Source organism: Diadema antillarum, unplaced genomic scaffold, assembly GCF_040938485.1.
Source record: "Diadema antillarum isolate AM-2024a unplaced genomic scaffold, OU_Dant_1.0 seq00000180_RagTag, whole genome shotgun sequence".
NCBI lineage: Eukaryota > Metazoa > Echinodermata > Echinoidea > Diadematoida > Diadematidae > Diadema > Diadema antillarum.
Window position 1 is genome coordinate 122,501 of NW_027271247.1, and position 19,867 is coordinate 142,367.

General features: G+C 37.3%; 1 protein-coding gene and 1 pseudogene across 1 annotated transcript in view; both read right to left on the reverse strand.

Moving 5' to 3' along the window:
* LOC139728456 (uncharacterized) overlaps nucleotides 1-3,819 on the reverse strand; it is a 32,370-nt pseudogene extending 28,551 nt beyond the window's left edge.
* Nucleotides 3,820-15,062: 11,243 nt separating this feature from the next.
* LOC139728457 (metabotropic glutamate receptor 3-like) overlaps nucleotides 15,063-19,867 on the reverse strand; it is a 35,699-nt gene continuing 30,894 nt past the window's right edge. The window contains exons 17-18 of the mRNA XM_071639396.1: nucleotides 16,647-16,753; nucleotides 15,063-15,908 (exon numbers count right to left, since the gene is read on the reverse strand). Of these exons, the coding sequence (XP_071495497.1) occupies nucleotides 15,749-15,908; nucleotides 16,647-16,753 (267 nt within the window). The 3' untranslated portion in view covers nucleotides 15,063-15,748. The remainder of the gene's footprint in view (nucleotides 15,909-16,646; nucleotides 16,754-19,867) is intronic.

The following is a 19,867-nucleotide window of genomic DNA, read 5'->3' on the forward strand; positions in this document are numbered from 1 at the left end:
GACATATTGATGGTATTAAGTAAAGTCTGAGGTCTGAGACGGCTATAAAAGATTACAAAAACCTCTCTCAAGATTTGCTCGTTTGCTCTGGGCAAATCGTTGGTGTCATAATGTTTGGGTGATGTCTGAGAAGTACATTTGGCATACATCTGAGTGTGGCCGCGACAACTGGGTCCGTATTCCTTGCCATTATACATCTTGATGAGTCACCTAATAATAATGTAAACAATGTTGAAAATATTGAATGGTGGTTGAGGACTGCAATACCCAGTTGCATAGCAATGCGTATTTGTATTTAGACTTGAATGCGAGGTGTGTGTGTGTGTGTGTGTGTGTGTGTGTGTGTGTGTTTTCCACTAGCTGGCTTTACGCAAGTTAGTCTGAAAAACTTCAGTCCGTACTTACTTGATTATTATAGATTATATATCATCAATGTTATATCAATATCATATATTGATTATATTTTACATCAAGTTGTCAGCATTAGCATGGCAGATTTGAACGTTGCATTAACAATGTTAACAATACGGATTACGATGTCATGATGATGCTAATCTCTGCAAAATGGATATTCCCGATTATTCTTTTACTTTTTACTTTTCTCTTTCTTCACATCCCCCCTCCTCTCTCTCTCTCTCCCTGTCTGAATATCATATATTATACATATATACATACCTTATATGCGTATCAATTCTATGCAATTCAAATTTTATTTCACAGTAATTATGTTATATAGTAATAATTATTATAAATATGGATGTGCTTGTGTGTGGGGATGTATATGATTTCTATGAATATACGAGCATATTTTTCTCTTATTTTTCATTTTTACTGTGCGGCTATGGGCTCATGCAGTCGAAGGATTGAATACATAATTACATTTGAAATACTAAATACACCCCTTCATCAGTGAACCTATCAAACTCTTCCTTCATATTATAGGGTATGCCCTTTTCCAGACCACATGTGCTTTGTGCCAGAATTTCATTTCAATAAAGTGCGCTGTGAAGACGGACTTCGCTCAAACTTTGGCCTAAAGCGCACATTGTGCCAACTTGACTGGTGACTTATTGTGTAGTAGGAAAAACATCAATAAAAGCCATGAGATTTCATCTCCTTATTACGAATCAGCACAATGTGACGTACCCTGCTGTACGTGACTGCATTCAGGATGATTAAAGTCGAAGACGATACACATGGACTTCGTTTCATAAAGTTCTTTGCAAAATTGTATAAAAGCAGTTTCTATGACAGCAGCCATGAAGCAACACTAATCAAATACTATAATGTGAGTGTTGGCGTCATTACTGAATGGATTATGAAATACAGTATTACAGTGACTTTAATTCAGTTATTGTAAACCCCTCTATAAAATCGGAACCACATTATTTTTTTCCTATAGGAGGGTGTTGCTGTTCTGTTTTCATGATCCTCAGGTTTAAACATGTTAGATAGGACTCCGTGCGAAGCTGTAGCAAATTAAGTTTGTGCCGTCATGTTGGATGTAATAATGTGTCAACGAGGCCGTACCCACAACTAATTATGTTTCAACGTAAATTAGCATTATTGTCTACCAACTCACACAACCATCGTACAATCAGTCTAAAATAGGCAACATCCAGGGTGTTCCCATGCGTATTGGGGTTAATGGTTTAACATTGCACGTTTATCGCTGAGAAAAAAAAATCAACACAGACAATGTCTTCTGCAAGGTCATCTCCCTACTACAAGCACGTAGCAATGTGAGAAAAAAAATGTCTGCTGTCGAGATATCTGGCACGTCTGGGTTTCGTTTTTTTTTTTTCTCTCTCTCTCTTTCAGATGTGAATTTATGTTGAAATGCAAGGATGAGTGAATGATGTTGGTACCTGCAGTAGGCCCCATGTCAAACGAATTTCAGTTTAGCATGTATCATTACCAAAGAGGCAATGAACATCAACATTTACAAGAAGGAAAATAGGCAGACAGCCAGAAATGAAGAAAGTACCCCCTAACTCTTCATCATCGATAATGGTGTAATCCTTCACTCGCAAAGGTATCGTTGCAGCCAGAGAAAGACGAAATTGTGAATTTGAATGAGGAATCCAGCCATGACGCCAACAGTATCACAACATTGAGACATCATAATCTGCATTACACATCATAAATTTTACCCTTTTGAACTTAAAGGCATGTGTGTATACAATCAAGAAGGCAGGACGTGCTTCAATATTCGTTCCTATGGCAACCCTCCTGAACACATTCATGCGTACTATAGCTGAAATTTGACACACCCAGAAAGCAACATGTATTGGAGAAGCAAATGCGACTTTTGTAGACAAAATACTAGCAAGTCAAGGAAGGGCTGGAAAAGGTATTGAGGGCTTACGATATCTTTACATTATACACCACGATATGCACAGCCCCACATACATATACACGCACTCTATTTGTTTGTAGGCCTATTATGTACTTGTTTTTACTTATTTCGTTTGTACTATTGTATGTATTTGTTCCGATACTAGAATGTACAAATATTTTGTGTGCCAAATTAGCTGTAGCTCTATAGACATTGAAATGTTACCGAATACCCGTCAATCATTTTTAAAGCACATAATGCAGTCACAATGATTGCTTTAATAATAAAAGGTCGGAGAATCGGCTCATATCCCTATCATAATACGACTGAGGATGACCATGCGCGTCATTGTAGAATCATTCCCAGCAAAACGAGGTTATCAATTTCACTATTGTTTAATTATAATAGATACGCTTTAATGCAAATGCCTAACTAAAAATTCTGAAGGATGGTCCATATAGAGAGGGTATATTTAGTTTTATTTGCTGTCGCACTGAAACATGTAATAGGACTACAATGCAGCTAAAGAAATCAACCTTATACGTTTACAAAGGGAATGACTATTGTGTATGCGTCAGACGTTCTTTTGTGGGAGACAAGGGCAAAAGAGTTCTAATAATATTTCTATTCAGGATACATGAACCGTGCGGGAAAGGAATTTGGTGCTGAAAATATCGAGTCAACATGAGGGTAAAATTGAGTGAGTTCATTCCGGTGTCAAAAGTAGTTACACTTACAGCAGAAATTATGAACAGCCTTTCAAGTTACACTCATAATTCTCGCAGAACAGGCGAGTCCCAATACCCAATACCTCCTCGATCTGTAGTTCATATTCCACGGATACACCGATATCATTTGGTGGATATATTTCAGGACTTATGGCGTCCAACTCTTTAAGAAAAAGCCAAAACAATGGCAACAACGCACATGTCACGCTCACGTCACCAAGCCACTGTTTCACGACAAGATTCTCATGGTTCACGATACACAGGCCTACGATTTCCTTTCCAGTCAAACTCATTCAGGTTTAAAAATAAGACAAGTCTATTAACCAACTATGTTTGTGACGAATATGTTAATCAATGAGCATGAGAAAGGAGTCTACTTTATTTCATGTCATTTAGTTGTCTTGTGAACAATGTTACATTTCGCTAACCATCGTGCCTATTCAATTCAATTCAATTCAATTCAATTCAATTCAATTCAATTCAATAATGGTTCATAAGTTAAACATTTTAGCCTCTTGAGAAAGCTATATAAAATGGTAACGCCGTACGTTCATGTCAAGATACTATCACGTGGGTAACAAGAGAGAACATGCTATGAAATATAACCCGAAACTTACCTTTCCGAGTTTCCATGTTTGCTGTTCTCCGTTCGACTTGTTTCTAGAAGGCGGTTCGACAGAAGACGTTTTGCACGTATATCCAGGGCAAGGTGCGATACCCGTGTGAACCGAGACGCCGACAGGGCGATGTAATATCTATCAAAATATGAGCGTTGGAGTCACGTGACATCTAGACTTTTTTCTGATTTATTGTTCCCACTTTTTTTTCAAACCATAGCTGAAGTCGACAGAACTCGAGAGGTAAAAGATTGAGTGCTCAAGCATATCTCCAAACAAAGAAGACGGAGAGACAACACACTTGTTTGACTGACGAGTTATGGGTGACCCGATAGCGCTAGGTCGACATAGGTGACGAGAGTAGTAAGCACCGGTATTGTATTTTGACCGGCCGATTGTTATGTCATTATCTTGAAGACTATACTGTTTGTACTCTTCTGAACGAATGTCAACGAAAGCAGTGTGAAGGAGTGACGTTGCCAAAGTTCGCGTTGTGAGTGCTCTGGAACACCATCGAGTCCCCGGATATCATCCATACACAGGATGATTGCCAATTTTGATGCCGACTCCGATTACCAGCGGGGCTTTCGTCAACTTTTCGCCCACTCGGACGTCTGCGAAGCAACCAAGCAAGCAAGAAAAAAAAAGTGCTTCGCACGAACGTCTGGCAGCTAAAAAACAGAAACGCAAGGACAGTAACAAGAGCAGCCCTTATCTTGTGGGGCAGGAAATACTTTTTTTTTTTCGAAATGAAATCTTTTTTCTAATAACACATTTCTGTTGTCGTACAAATTCAACGAAAACAAAACGTGCAATGTATTACAAAAATGGCATATATTATGGAACTAATAATAATTATTGTTCAAAATAATTACTTTCATGGAAAAGAGGAACCCACGTGAAAGACAAGACTAGCTCTATGGATGGGGTTTGAGAGAGAGGGGAGGGGCAGGAAAAGTACACTTTATACCAGGACTAAGAAAGTCGACGGATTTTGAAATGACATGGTTTTGCGAACAACGGCGAATTAAGGGCGCGGCTGATTGCTCAAATCGTGACGTATAGCACGTAACAACATACATGACAGTATAGACATCATGAAATGTAACTCTAAAGAGACGAAACGGTTCCCGCAGACGAAATCTTATGTTGTGGGACGATCCTATCGTATAGTTTGCAGTGCACTTACCAATGTGACAAAGAATATAAGAAATACGATAGGCGAGAAATATTTTCATTTTCATGTTCATGTTGTCACTCACGCCACGTGACACAATAACAGTCACACCATCGAGGGGTAGTCATGGTGACAGTTATAATTGAGTATACACGATTGCTGTTGCGACGTTAGTCTCACATGCATGAAAAAAAAAGTAAATTGCCAGGTCGATGACGCTCGAAGATGATGGCAAGTTCTTTAATGTTTTAATAGGCCAAGTGAAAATTTACCCCCTAATGTGTTTACCTGGCAAGATTTCACGGTGTGACGGTATTGTTGTTGTTGTTGTTGTTGTTGTTGTTGTTGTTGTTGTTGTGTGTGTGTGTGTGTGTGTGTGCTCTTTTTACATTAGATGTCTAGTTAGTTGACAAGTAAGTTTCAACAACTTGAGCGGAATTTCACTTTAAGGGGAAGTGGAAGATAGCACACGCCTTTATCGTCAGCACAGCTTCCTGAAGTATAGCACCATGTCACGAGACAGCGTTACTTTTCAGCGACAGAACGCCTTTTCCCGGTTCTCTTGTGAAAGACGGGATAAACAAAAAGATCAGGAAGCAGAACACACTATCAGTATAGTCTTCTCATCTCCTGTTCTCACTCTTGTCTATCATGTAGAGAGGATTCCCGAGCAGGAAAATGTCGGAGAAGAGAAACGTGACAGATCAATCTGTCTCCACGGAGATACATGGGATTGATTTGAACCGTTGCCTCTAAGTGTATAAACATAATACAGGGTTTCAACACGCTTCCTCGTATTACTGTATAAGCCATGAGTTAGATTTCGGTGAATGTAAAAGGATGTGTGATAGCTGACTGTTGATAAATGTTCTTGTTGTCTGTCACGAACAGAAATCGCCTCGGAGGGCATAGAGGGAATAACAAATTTGGTTGTCACATGGGTTAAAGGACCCTTTTATCATTCGGTGTAGGGGCGGATCCAGGAATTCCGTAAACAAAGGGGGGGGGGGGGGCGCACGCACTACCTCCATTTTCTTTTTATTTCTCTTGTTTTAACAAAAAAAGCTAAAATGAAAAAAATAAATAAAGGGAGGGGCGCGCCCGGTACGCCCCATCTGTCGTCCGCCACTCCGGTGTCCCGCAGCGGCCTGTACAGACGAACCTAGACAACACCAAGAATAATATTATAACCCCCACTGTGTCGTTGGGGCAAATCAACATTAATGTTTTGTATCGACAGCTTACTTTGCAACATACCGAGACTCTCAAAATACAGTTCAAAAAAAGTAGCAGAAACAGGCAGAAAGAGAGATAGAGAGAGAGAGACGGGGGGGGGGGGGGAGAGATTATCGTGAAAGTTTGAACCCTTTAATCGGCGCCCTACAATGAACAGACTATTCACATTTTTCGATCTCCAAAGATGCAAGGCGCGATATGATTGAATTCCAGATCACGCACCCACACCTTTTGTAACAATAGGTCACCCACGACTGTCAGCACAATGGCACAGCGGTGTAGATTTCTTCGTCTTCTCCCTTGTCTGACGGATCACGATCTAGAACAGAAATATCAATAAAGCTGTCCTCACGATATTCAACGATCTATGCTGAAATGAAGTTAGATGACTCATAATTACGTTGTGTGTGTGTATGTGTGTGTGTGTGTGTGCGCGCGTGTGTGTGAATATGTTTGTATACATATGCATTTAGGCATTATAATTATGTGTGTGCTAATGAATTGTGCTTACAAGTTTGGTATATTAATTACGCATACGGATACATAACTTTTAGCGTATTACTTACAGTCCACAACGTTAGAGGAGCTGTGCACTACATGCGTTGATGTTGATGTGAGATGCTTAACAAAAAAAACCCCACTAAAACTACAACAACAACAACAACACCAAAACCCCAGAACAAAACCAGGGTATTTGACAATAGTCAGGAACAACTAATGTGATTGGTTGGTAACTCTGAATATCATAATATGTTGATCTATAGCTTCTCTTTTTCCCAACCTTATCCGTTCTCTGTCCCCTTTTTCCGCGTACATCATTACAGCATGCGCGACAACATTGAGTAAATGATCACTAAATAGTCAGCGATAAGCCTGTTAAGATACCATCGAATGATTCAGTTTGTCAACATTAGGACGAACCTTGTGACACTATGTACAGCATCTCATCATGACTAACAATGGACCTTTGACCATGTCAAATCACACAGGCGTTTTGGCCATAGTGTGTCTTAACCGCTATCAACCAAAAAAGTTCTGAGTGGAATATTGCTGCGGGCATTATTGGTGAAAGTTCTCTTTAAGGGGAAATTCTGACTTTAGATGGGTATCCTTTACTGGAAGAATACTAGATAACTGCTTAGATTCATGAATTTGCACGAAATCAGAAGAATCGAACTGCACACTATTTACGAATTTGGGAAACAAAGAATAACAGTTTACTGTAATCATCTAATTTATCAGTTACAACTGTATACACTGTATAGAGATCAGGAAGCTTTATACCTTGTGCAACAGAAATAAAAAATGGCGTTTATTTCCAAAGGTGGAGCTTAAGTGAAATATAAAATTTAGTCTTCCCGATGAAACCCTACGAAATCAACAATGTATACTAAATATCATTTCAGAAAAGATACAGCACGGAGCAACAAATGTGTGGTTGGGGGGGGGGGGGGGTCTTGATGTGGTTAAGCGAGCGCTCTCAGGCTGATCTGGCTCTGCAGTCTTATCTGCAATGGTAAACAAAATGTAGTCTTATACAGAGGTCATGATAGTACTCTACCGCGTGTCGGCATCAGGAAAGATACACAATGTACTCCTCGATCATTCTACCCATGTTGACAGATTGGTAGTATCTTTGTGACTCTTCTGTATCTTAACACTGTACACTGTAACTGTCTCAAGTCGCTATACTGTAAACCACGTGCTATGATCAAATGATAATAGTCACGGCAGTAATGATGACGAGGATAAAGGCAATAATCATAATATTTATCATTGCTGATTGATTACTTAGTACCATCACCATCATCATCATCACTGTCAAAATAATGAGTTAAATATCACCTATCAAAGCGCTTATATTGTTCCATCTAGCTACAAGCGAGTTAGAGATAGATAGATAATGTAGATAGATAGACAGATAGATAAATAGATAGATAGATAGACAGACAGACAGATAGATAGATAGACAGATAGACAAATAGATAGATAGATAGATAGACAGATAGATAGATAGATAGATAGACAGACAGATAGATAGATAGATAGACAGACAGATAGATAGATAGATAGATAGACAGATAGATAGAGAGATAGACAGACAGACAGATAGATGGATAGATAGATAGACAGACAGACAGATAGATCGATAGATAGATGGATAGATAGATAGACAGAGAGGGAGAGAGAAAGACAGATAGAGAGAGGAGGAAGGTATATAGGAGAGGGAGAGAAGAATAGCATACATTCGTGAACGGTAAGGTATAACACGACAGAACTATTGAAAATACACGAATGCACAGAGACGTGTTGATGCCTATACTATAATCGCTGTACGAGTGCAAATTTAGCATTAAATCAGTTGAATCTATATAGCAAAATGTTTTCTTGCGAGTCTTTAATCAACATTGTCATTACGTGATTTTAGATGAAATATGTGGAAGCTCGAACAGGTCTACCTACATGTAGTTCTAGTCATGTCATCTAAATCGTCTTGGCGGCCACCTTTTAACTATCCTACAGTTGCCAACTGCAGTATATGGAGCCAAGCCAAAGGCCAAACGTTTTCATCAGTTTTGACCCAGATGTGACCGACATGATGCTCGCTGTCATTGTTATCAGCTGGCTATGACTTGAGACTTTATAACTGTTCTTTTGGCGTACAGATATTTTCGCGAATGAGGAGGTCACAGACGTTTTCGCGATGTTATTTTCGCGATATGACATCGAAGCTATCACGAGTGCATTATTTTCATAGCGTATGGCGACAGTTTGTGTGTTGTTAAATTCGCGGTTCAACAGTGATTCACGAAAATTAAACTCTCGCGAAAATAACAGGTTGTACATAGTAGTTGGCTGCTGAAAGCAATTTTCGCTTCAAATTGTCCCAGTCTATATTTGTCACTGGAGAGACTAACCCATTTGTCTCTGACATGAAGGGTAAAGGTACCTACTCAATCACTTTTATGTCAACAGAATATTTCTATATACAAGAAACCATCAAGAAGAGAAGGTGGGAAATCGATGACCAACAACACAAAGGACTTGTTAGCTGATTTGAAAAAAAAAAAATCTCATCGTTGTGAGGAGAAAGGAACAGAAGGACCAAATTTACTTTGAAGGAACAAAAACCACGTACTCTTTCCTTGCCGCGGGGTCCAGAATGGAGTGGTATATTGTGTCATTTATTTGTTGTAACTCTTGAGTGTATAATATTCTGTTTGAATATCGTATTTTCTCACGCTCAGTTTTTCACTCGCCATTCTTTCGTCTTGATCTACAATAATCTCATCCGCAACTTGTACGCGTTCTCTCAAAATAAATATAGGCGTCTTGTATAGTTTAAGAAGTGGTGCTTCAGGTGTACATTTATTTTGTGCTAAGCGTGTTGGTACATGTATTCAAGTTTAGTTGTGAAAGCAGACTCACGACTGTTTGAACATTCTTAGTCAAACATTGTGAGCAGGAAAGTGCAGTTTGTCAGTAACATCGTAAGAACTTCAAAGGGAAGGACGGTCTTTGATGCGTCTTGTGCTGCGCCTTTTGTCAGGTCTGTTGCCATGCAACTACACTAGTCTGCGATCAAGGCGTATTATGCAATTACTAACAGACACATTTACACACACGATTACGTCAATAGAATATCTATGTGTCAATCTATCTGTCTATGTAGGCTATATAATAATATACCGATATCTACCTACGTACATGTATACCTATCCTCCAATTGCCCAAATATTTCCCAAATTTTTATGGCTGTCTCCCTGCAATATCTCATTCCTTCAATGCGGGACCTACTCCGCCCACTCTGGGGGCTGGTGGAGTAGTTTCCTTGTAACAAACAAAATAAAAGAAAGGGGAAAAAAACAGAAGACCGTTGCAATTTTTACATGCAAAGTGCAAATCGTATTAGCGATAGAAATGATGATCTACTCTATATCAGACAGACGAAACATGAACATTACACAGGATGTTGATATGCCCCGGTGTTTCGACTAAGGAAACTCAACACACCTGATCGAAAAAAAAGTCACCAATAAGAGCGGGACTAAAATCATTATATCCTACGCTGGAAAAACACAAATAAACTATAAAAACACGACATCTAAACACTTCATTAGATTTCCTTTCATTCAAGAAATCCGGGATTGATGGAGCAGGGAAATGCTTTGACATAATAGTGCTAAGCAAAACAATTTCCTTTTCTCACAATGACCCGTTTGAGATTTAACGAAAATTAGAATACGGCTGCAATGAATGGATTCTAGAAGTTGCACTTTAATACAAAAACAAATGAAAACACAATATAGAAAAGGAGGCCTACTTCTCTGCCCCAAATAGCGATTATGAGGCTCATAAATCATGAATCATATCTGAAAGTGAAGAGAGAGATTAAAAAAAAAAAAAAAAACCCGGAGCGTAACAATATTGTAATGCTGCCACCGGGAGAAACCGTCAAACCTTTCACAAAATTGATGTTCATCGTAGATTGTTGGGTCATGTCCGATTAACTTTGTTATTCCTAGTCGTACATGGACTGAAATGAAGACCAGAAGTACAACGATGGGTTACCCATATAAATCCCAACAAGTTAAATCCAGTGTGATGTTATAATCTATTCACCTTCAGCTGTTTTGCCAAGTCCTGCGAGCACCGATTGCGACATCAGAATTTGTATCATAATATTGAAATATATATCAAAGTTCACTGCCCGATATAACTCAAGAAAAATGATATATTTGGCGTAGCTAGAGCTACGAGAACAAGGACAAAAAGAACAAGAAAAACAAGAACACAACACGCACACCACAATAATAACAAAGCCTTATGAAAATTCAGATGAGAACCACATGGGTGGGTTATTTTGTATATCAAAGGCAAGGTGATTGCGACCAAAACTCTATCAGGGAAAATATCAAGCAAAGTATTTCTTGAAAGTATACATGAATACCACAGGAGGGCGATAACATCTGCGAATAACATTACGTCACATTGCGATATTTACACGGCATCCATGACCAGATAAATTAGGTTCCCTACCCTTGTGAAGTACAGGCAGTTTGCTACCTTTGAACAGAATGATACCAAGGAGGTCGGTTTAGTAATCACTCTCTTTCAATTCACCCAAAACAAACTCCACATGCATCCACACAAATCAAAGCAGAGCACAGCAAGCACCATAAAACAGAAATCTTCGATACGGCCTGCACCTGCAGCTCCACATGTTATGAACGTACGTGTTTATACTGTCAGAAATTATTGTCATCTGCTCTGGATTTAAATCAAGAGTACATGTATTGCAGGGGGGCTCACATCGACCTTCAAATATAAGAAGGACACAAATGAGTTTGAGTATAATTTGAGCACTTGTTTTAATACAAGCATGAACCAGTTCACCAAGGGACAATGACATCAATCCCAGCACAAGCTAAAGCATAACGGAAGAAAACAAAAGAAAACAAAACTAAATCCCAAAACAACTACATGTGTATCTATTGCACATTTGAAACATTACAATACAAATACTTAGTGCCAACGTAACCACGACAACTGCTCTCACTTAGGTACTCTGAACACCACTTGACTTCCTAAAAGTTATTTGAAAAAAGAAGCATTATCATGGCATTTCCATTTACTGCCAAGTACAATGACTGAACAACAAATATCCGACATTATAAAGTACACTTGTACCTTCAGGGATTCTAAGTACACAATTACACACACATAGGATAATTCATCCACCATTAAAAACTACCTGGGAGTTTCTAACCACGGTATCGTAATGTGATGCATGCTATTGACCTTTAGCCACATCTACCTCTGATTTGATCTGGTTGAGGAGAAAAATCTCACGAGGGGTAAAGTGTTCCCGAGGCTACCCATCCCCCTTTAAAAGATATTGAATAAACAACTTGATAAATACGTGAATGAATATGTAGAGAGATAAATGTGTGAATAAATGAATGAATAAATAAACAAATAAATAAACAAACAAATGAATGAATAAACAGATAAATAACAAATCTAAAAACAAAAATTATACACAATCTATAATCACTAAATTGTACTGGGGCCTCCAGTACATTTTTGTGGTGAGTTGTAATTCATTTCATGCATTAGCCAATTTGCTGGAGGAAGCCAATACACAATGCTTTTAGGTAAGTTAGATAGATTCCATTAACACAGGTGGGTTCTTAACAATGCATTTCACTTAGAACTCCTCCTCCTGTAGGCTATGTTGGTGTGATGTGAGCACCTTTTTGTCCGTCATGCATCAGTTTTTGGAGAGAATACTAGGCTTTTACCCAAACCTACTGGGACCATTTGGATTTCTTGGAATGGGCAATAGTAAAAAGGGCTGCCAACCTCTGCACATGAAAAATGAATTGAAAGGCAAAAATCGTATTTTTGTTGCAAAAACAAAACAAAATGGGAAAATTATGTATACTAAGCATGCTAAATCGAATTCAGGAAAAACTACAGTAACAAAATGTAATAAATAAATAATGAATAAACTATAATATACATACAAAAATACATGGAAAATGTACCAAATTGTAAAAACAGTATGTGTTGGCTGATATGCTCTGCAGTTATGCAATATTGTCAATGCACATTCAAAAAGTTAATCACAACTGTGCATTCAAATCTATGAGTTGTGTTTGTTTTCTCTCTTCTCAGAAAACGTTTTTAGTAGAAATGTTGTACACCCATTAACATGCCACATTTAGCAACACATTTCGTGCCACAAAGGCTTACACATCTACACATAGGGGCATTCTGCTTAGTGACTGACTGACTGAATGAATACATACATTAATTCATACATAAATAAATGAATATATACACCAATGAAGAAACTGCCTAGCACACTTTTTAATGACACACCAGCACCACAGATCCAATATGGCATGAACACGGCAATTAGGGACCTAACTGTTCAGCACATTAATGCAATTCATTCATCATGCTCTGTAATTTAATTTGATGAATGGCATATAACTTTGGGGGGGGGGGCGTTTCATCAATGAGTTCGTCGGAGGTTTTCACCGACAAATTTGCTATCAGCCAATCAGACGCAAGGATTTCAGTAGCTTTTAACAGTTGTCAGTGTAAATCACCGACAAAAAGTTTCATGAAACACCCCCCAGAACAAGGACTTCTTAAGGGCATGTTGAGTGAAGTTTATTAGATAAAATAAAATGTTCTTCACACATCAACATTCATTACTTTCAATAGAATTGCATCATGATCTATTCAGATTTTATCAGCATACAGTGGAAATCAAGGCTAAAAGAGTTTGGATAGACAAATCCTGTTAGAGCAAGATATCTGGGACTGTAAAAATTTTCTCATTATATCAAAATCCCATTATAAGTATAGCACAGTGCAATGAAGTCAGTGTTACTGGACAAATCCACTCATTATAACAGAATCTTGTATCCATGTTCATTATAACGAGGTACACCTGTCATGAAATATCTCATACAAGAAAGTTTAGTTTTCTAGGCTCCTAATGGAACCACTTGATTCATCTCTTTCTGATTGGTGACTGAAATAACCAAATATCTGTTAAAATTAACAAATTAGCAAATTCCTAAAACCCCTTTACCCTGAGATTCCACTGAAAACTATAACTCTAGAAAACACAGTCAAATGGACACATTAGAAAGATTTGGTGATAGTGCACTATATTATAGCTCAAATTTAGAAAAAAAAAAATATAATATGAACTATTCTCTCATAATATATATATACAAACTTCATAACTTTCGAAAAAACTCAACAATTACACTACAAGCAATGCAATCTGAACAAAAATATCACACTAGTACTGCTATCAGTATTGTGTCCTTTATAATCAATTAGAATAACAGTTGATTATATTACATTGCACAAATATCAGAACAAAAATTGCAAATAATCTCATTATTTCCTTGCAAGTATTTATCTTAAGTGTTTGGATAAAGGAGTCTGACACACTATATGCACTCTCTGCGGAATACAGTAAAGACAACAGAACAGCCAAATAAATGGATAGGAATGTATATACGCTTGCCATTTTTTTTTCTTAAAATGGTGAGACATACAATTTACCAATAACACACATGATACTTGCATTAATTTTACTGATCTTTAAGTCTAATTGATCATCTTGCTATGCACAATATGAAAGACACTTAGCAACTACAAGTAGCACAAACTTGCAATAGTTGTAAAGCATTAAACCTGCAACTCCCTCAAAAAATGCAGTTTCTTTAAATAAGAAATACTCAGTACTTTGATTGACACTGTCCATCATCTTTGACAGACACACATTTATTTTACCGTATTTTGTTTTGTTCAATGACATTATTCTCAATACTTCACTGCACTACCCTTATCAGGGAATATCCTCAACATAAAGAGTCTTTAGTTTTCAACGCATAATGCCCCAAGTTCATGAATCTATTGAGAAAAACATAAATGGAACCAGTAAGGCAGTAATATTTATACTAAGGATGAACTATGTTCCCCAGGCAACTTTTGATGGAAACAATTTTTGTCATACATATTTATAGGTAAATGTGGTATTGTAATGAGATTAAAATATTGTAGGAGACCTTAAATTCATAACAATCTCTTCTACTGCAATGAAAATATGTAGCTAGCTAAACACATGTTTATTCACAAGGATATATTCTAGTTCCTGGATTCTTCATCTGTCATTGATTGTCTTTAAATATCCCTTTCAACAAAGACATTGATAAAATCAGTATGAAACATATTTACCAAATTATACAGCCAGTATCAAGTTACACAATGCAATATTCCACTCAATGTACAGATATATAATGCATTGTAGCATTTAGGTGAAAAGTACACATATAATCAAAGGCTGCTGAAAGAGTACAAAATAAGTAAGAGCATGTGAAAATTTGGCACAATTAGTGAAAGCACACTAAAGTTAACACTTCTTTCTGCATGTGAGAAGGCAAGATACTTATGTATATTATATACAATAATCATATATATGCCAACCTTGATGTCCATTATGTAATCAAAATCTACAAGAAAGTGAATTTACAAGGTGCAAACAAGACATTATTCCTTAAGGTGACAACACTCATTTTTATAACTTCCAGGGGCCTGTCTTATAAAGACTTGTGATAGAAATCAATCACAAGTTTTTTTGTGTGTTGCAATGCAAGTTGCGATTGATTTGGGGACTTGTGATTGATTTGAAGGCTTTATAAGACGGGGCCCAGATATATCAAACCAACACACACACACACATACACACATAAATAAAAAAAAAAAACAGAACATACATAAACCCAACACCTGAAAAAAAAACACAAACAAACAAACAAACAAACAAACAAACAAACAAAGAGAGCATTTATACAGTAAAGGTTTGGCTCATATGACCTTTAACCTCCTCTGGGCCACCATCTCAAAGAGGCACTGGGTTTCTACACAGAGAGGTTGCTACCGGTAATGATGGGCTTAATGTCAGAAGTACAAATCATTACAAGTGAGAAAAGTGTGCTGATACTAACTGAGATGGGGGAATGCCGATGTGAAACATACCAATGGTAATGCAGATAATGCACTCTACCCTCCTACGAACTTGTTATTCGATGGTGGCGCAACATCCAACTCTGGTTGCCTAGACGACACCAGAGTCTGCTTTGGAAGAGGTTTCCTCCTCCTCCTCTTCCTCATCTCCTGCATCCCGATCGCTCTTCTCTCTGACGACGGAGCTCCCTGCCTCCCCGTTAGCCCCCAAACTGTCTAGCTCCTCTGATGTGATCTTGGCACTCTCCAGACTAGACAAGGAATAGGGCACAAGACAATACAAGATGATCTAAGAACTTTACCAACAAAAATCTGTGAATGAAATTGGTAAAACATTTCATTCATCACTTAAGCTATACTTGCAAGCTTGTTTTGACATATCAAATATTCTACCTTTACTTCATAAGTGGAAATATGAATTACCCATGTATCAAACTACTTCATACTTCTTCTCTTTCATACATTTCTCTTTTCACTTGGCATACCTAATCTTGTATTGTAGTTCTCCTTTCAATCGAGACATACTCTCACAGTCATAAAGACAGCAATTGGGAAAACTAATGGAATACAGAACAAAGTTCTATGATGAGCACTGTATAATACTGTAACTGTATTTGTATCATATCTCTTTCAAAACAAATGGACAATATTCATAGGAATGAAAATGACATTTCATGATGTATGCACTGTGGAACATAATGAAGTGTCACCTGTTTCTGCTTGTCTTGATCAATCAATCGATACATACACGTAAGTCAGTCAGTCTATGTGATATGTGTTTGTCTATACCAGAACATAATGTTAAATCATGCATCTTACAAAATGAAACAAAACAAGACAAAACAAAACATACTGCTATAGCACAGCAGCTCATTTCAAACAAGGGAGATACAATCTCGTGCAAACCAAATTAGGTTGAGTTTAGCCTCTCATATACCAGGCACAGCCCCGCTGGATCGAATAGCGCCCTCTCTCGTGGTAAAACTCACACTTTCTCCTTCCAGTGGTTGCATTCCATAGTGAGCTCATCGACCTGGTGCCTCAGCTGGTTCCTCTCAATGTTCATCTGGGCGAGGTGTTCAGTAAAGTCAGCAAACTGTGGGAAAGAAGGATATTTATATTACAGCTGTATATAAAGTGACCCAAACTTATGCCTTGGAAAACTACAATTTGCTGAGCACCCAAACAAAATCTAGCTACAATCTTGCAACACTAAAGCATGGACCCTCCATGACTAAACTAAGCTTTCAGCAGCATTCTAAGTCTTAGAAGATCAAATTCAAGAGAAAGAAAAAATTGAAGCAAAAACTTTCCATCCAAATTTCATGTATTTCTTAACAATCCAACATACAGGATATATTAAGTAATCCAGCATAAAAACAAACAACATCCTCCTTAAAAAAAGTTATCATACACCCTTAGTAACTATATATTGATTTTAGAGACAAGAGAAATCAACTGATGTTTTAAGGTCTAAAGTATGTACACATAGATGTTTGAGTTGCTATCATTGGTCAACAGAAAAAGAACCTTTATGTCATTATGTTAAATAAAATGTACAAAGAATATTAGGCTTCCTTTATCACACATATACAATGGGCTTGAGATAAATTTGCCTTCATGCATATCCCAATGCTTATCCAAAATTAATGCCAGTGATTTGAACATGTGCTGGTATCAGCCTGGTGCTTCAAAAACAGACCTTGTAATGGGATCAAAAGTGCTTCAGCCTTTACATTAGGTAGCTTTATCTTGGTAACCTTGAGCCTTATGAGGCATCTACTGGCTAGTCTCTATTGACATTTGCTGCAGTACAGATGCCAGCATTAGCAAAAGAGTTAAGAGCTAAATCCTGCTTTGTAAAGGATTACAACCATTACTTCAAACATAATGCCGACTCGAATGAAATAAAAAAAAAATTGACGAAATTGTCTCATTCACAAAGACAAGTCACAATGAAGTACTGAATGAATATAATAATGGCATAACAAATTGCATTCAAGTCCAAGAGCATATCATATTTCATGAACAATAAACCTACAAGAGTGTGCATGACCACAAATATCCACATACAATATTGCACCAATCATGCTTTTTGTTTATCACTAGGTAGAGATAGAAAGGAGATATATACCATAATGTAAATGAAAATAAAATGCAACAGACTAAACATATAAATATGAGAAGGTCTCCAGGTGGTGTGGGGACAGAGACTGAAGTTGAGAATCTAAGCAGGTGAAAATGTCTTCCTCATGACAACAGGCAACGTACAAAGACAGAGGTGAAATGGAATACTATGAATCACGGAAAAAGTTGAGCTCTCCATACAAATCTGCATATTGCACTGTTTGTGTTCTCACATGATTGAACACTTTCTGAAGAAAAAAAAAAGCTGAACTCACAATATAATACAGGTGTTTTGAAATGGGATATCAACATTTTCTCTCGGACAAATCTTACTAATGGGTGCAGTTCTTAAGAATCCCAAAATTTCTCTGTATCTATGCAAAATTGGAGCTCTTTAACAGCCCAACATTTGAGGGTAGAATAATAAAAATATTGAACCACAAAAAAAAAAAAAAATACACAGGTTCAATTTCTTTCACTAGTCATAGTAAGCTGCTGCATAAATTCTTTCACATAGTTCACGTAATGGAGGAATCTAAAATTCAGTCAAATTATATGTCCTATGGAACTTTTTTCTGGGCCTATGTGCATAGTAAATTGAAGAGTCTAGCTGATACCCATGAACAGACAGCACGGACTGACACAGAGAAAGCATGCAAGATTGCCAAAACTCATGATTGGAAATATCATGATGTAGAAAAGATGGCAAGATAAACGTCAAGGCTGCGAGTGACGATATACTAGCTGCATCCAAGAAGTCAGCATGTATGTAACAGAGATAACAAAGTGTAACTGCAATGCAATATTATATGAAAATATGCATAATGACCGGAAAACACTGGCTTACAGGAAGACAAAAATCCGGGACAAAGTAACTTTTTAGAAACTTGTGTACCTCATGCCAAACGACACAATATGTGTTGTTTATAAATGTTTTATAACAGGCTATGTTTTTCAGACATTTCCTAATGGAATCAGTGTAGTGGTGATCATACAAGGTCTGGTAGGAAAAATGATGCACTGTCAGAGATGTACAGTACATGTGTACCAAATTGATGACTTATTTTATGACTTACTGAAACAAGAATATTCCTTTTTCCCCAATACCTGTTTGACATGCTCCCCCCCCCCCAACACACACTCTTCATTTTGCTCCATTGTGTCATTCCAATTACTCAATCTTCAACTTGAATATAAAACAAATCAAACATTAAAAAAATCAGACAGAGACTCAGACAGTGGCAGTAACTCACAAGATTATACATACAACTGTAAGTCCAGGGTTTCAGAAAAAATGAAAAAGAAACTATATGTGCTCGATCAACTCATTCAGTGTATGAATTGTACTAGTTGTAGCAGCAGTGACATTTTAAAGGGGGACATCAGTCTGCTAAATTGTGAACAAGGGTTTATAAATTATAAACTCCTTAACAAAATGAGAGTTGTGAGGCAATAGTTAAATCTATCTCATCTCAGAGAGTCTGGATATATGACTGTGAGTAGCACCACTTTTGATTGAAAATTAATCAGAATTAAAATTCTCTTTTTTTTGGGGGGGGGGTGATTCAATTGTACAAAAAACTTATGATTTTGTTTATTTGACATTATTCCTTCTTAATTTAAGATGTCAGCTTGAGTATGTTGTGGAGTTTCCCTTTAAGTAGGGTTGTGCAATCTTCAAATATTCAACAAAATATGAATATTCTATAATTGCATTCTTTAACAAATGGCATTCATCAACTCTGAATGAAGTGCAACGAATGAAACCAAAACCTTATTAACCACAGAATTGGTTGCACTCTCCACAGCCGATAAAGGCACGGCACATCTATGCTTGACATGAAGTTTGAGATACATTCTTCCTCTTTCACTTCCCGACAGAAGGGCATTATGTGCTCTTGTCATAACAAACCACAAAGTGGCTCAATTTGTTGATAATGTTACATCTAGAGGAAGTGGTATCATATTATAATAGGCACAGTATGGTATCACATTATTATAGGCACAGTATTATTCCTTTTTATAGAATCAGGACAATGCCAAGTCTTAAAACCTGAAACTTAATCTACACTGAACATAGTGA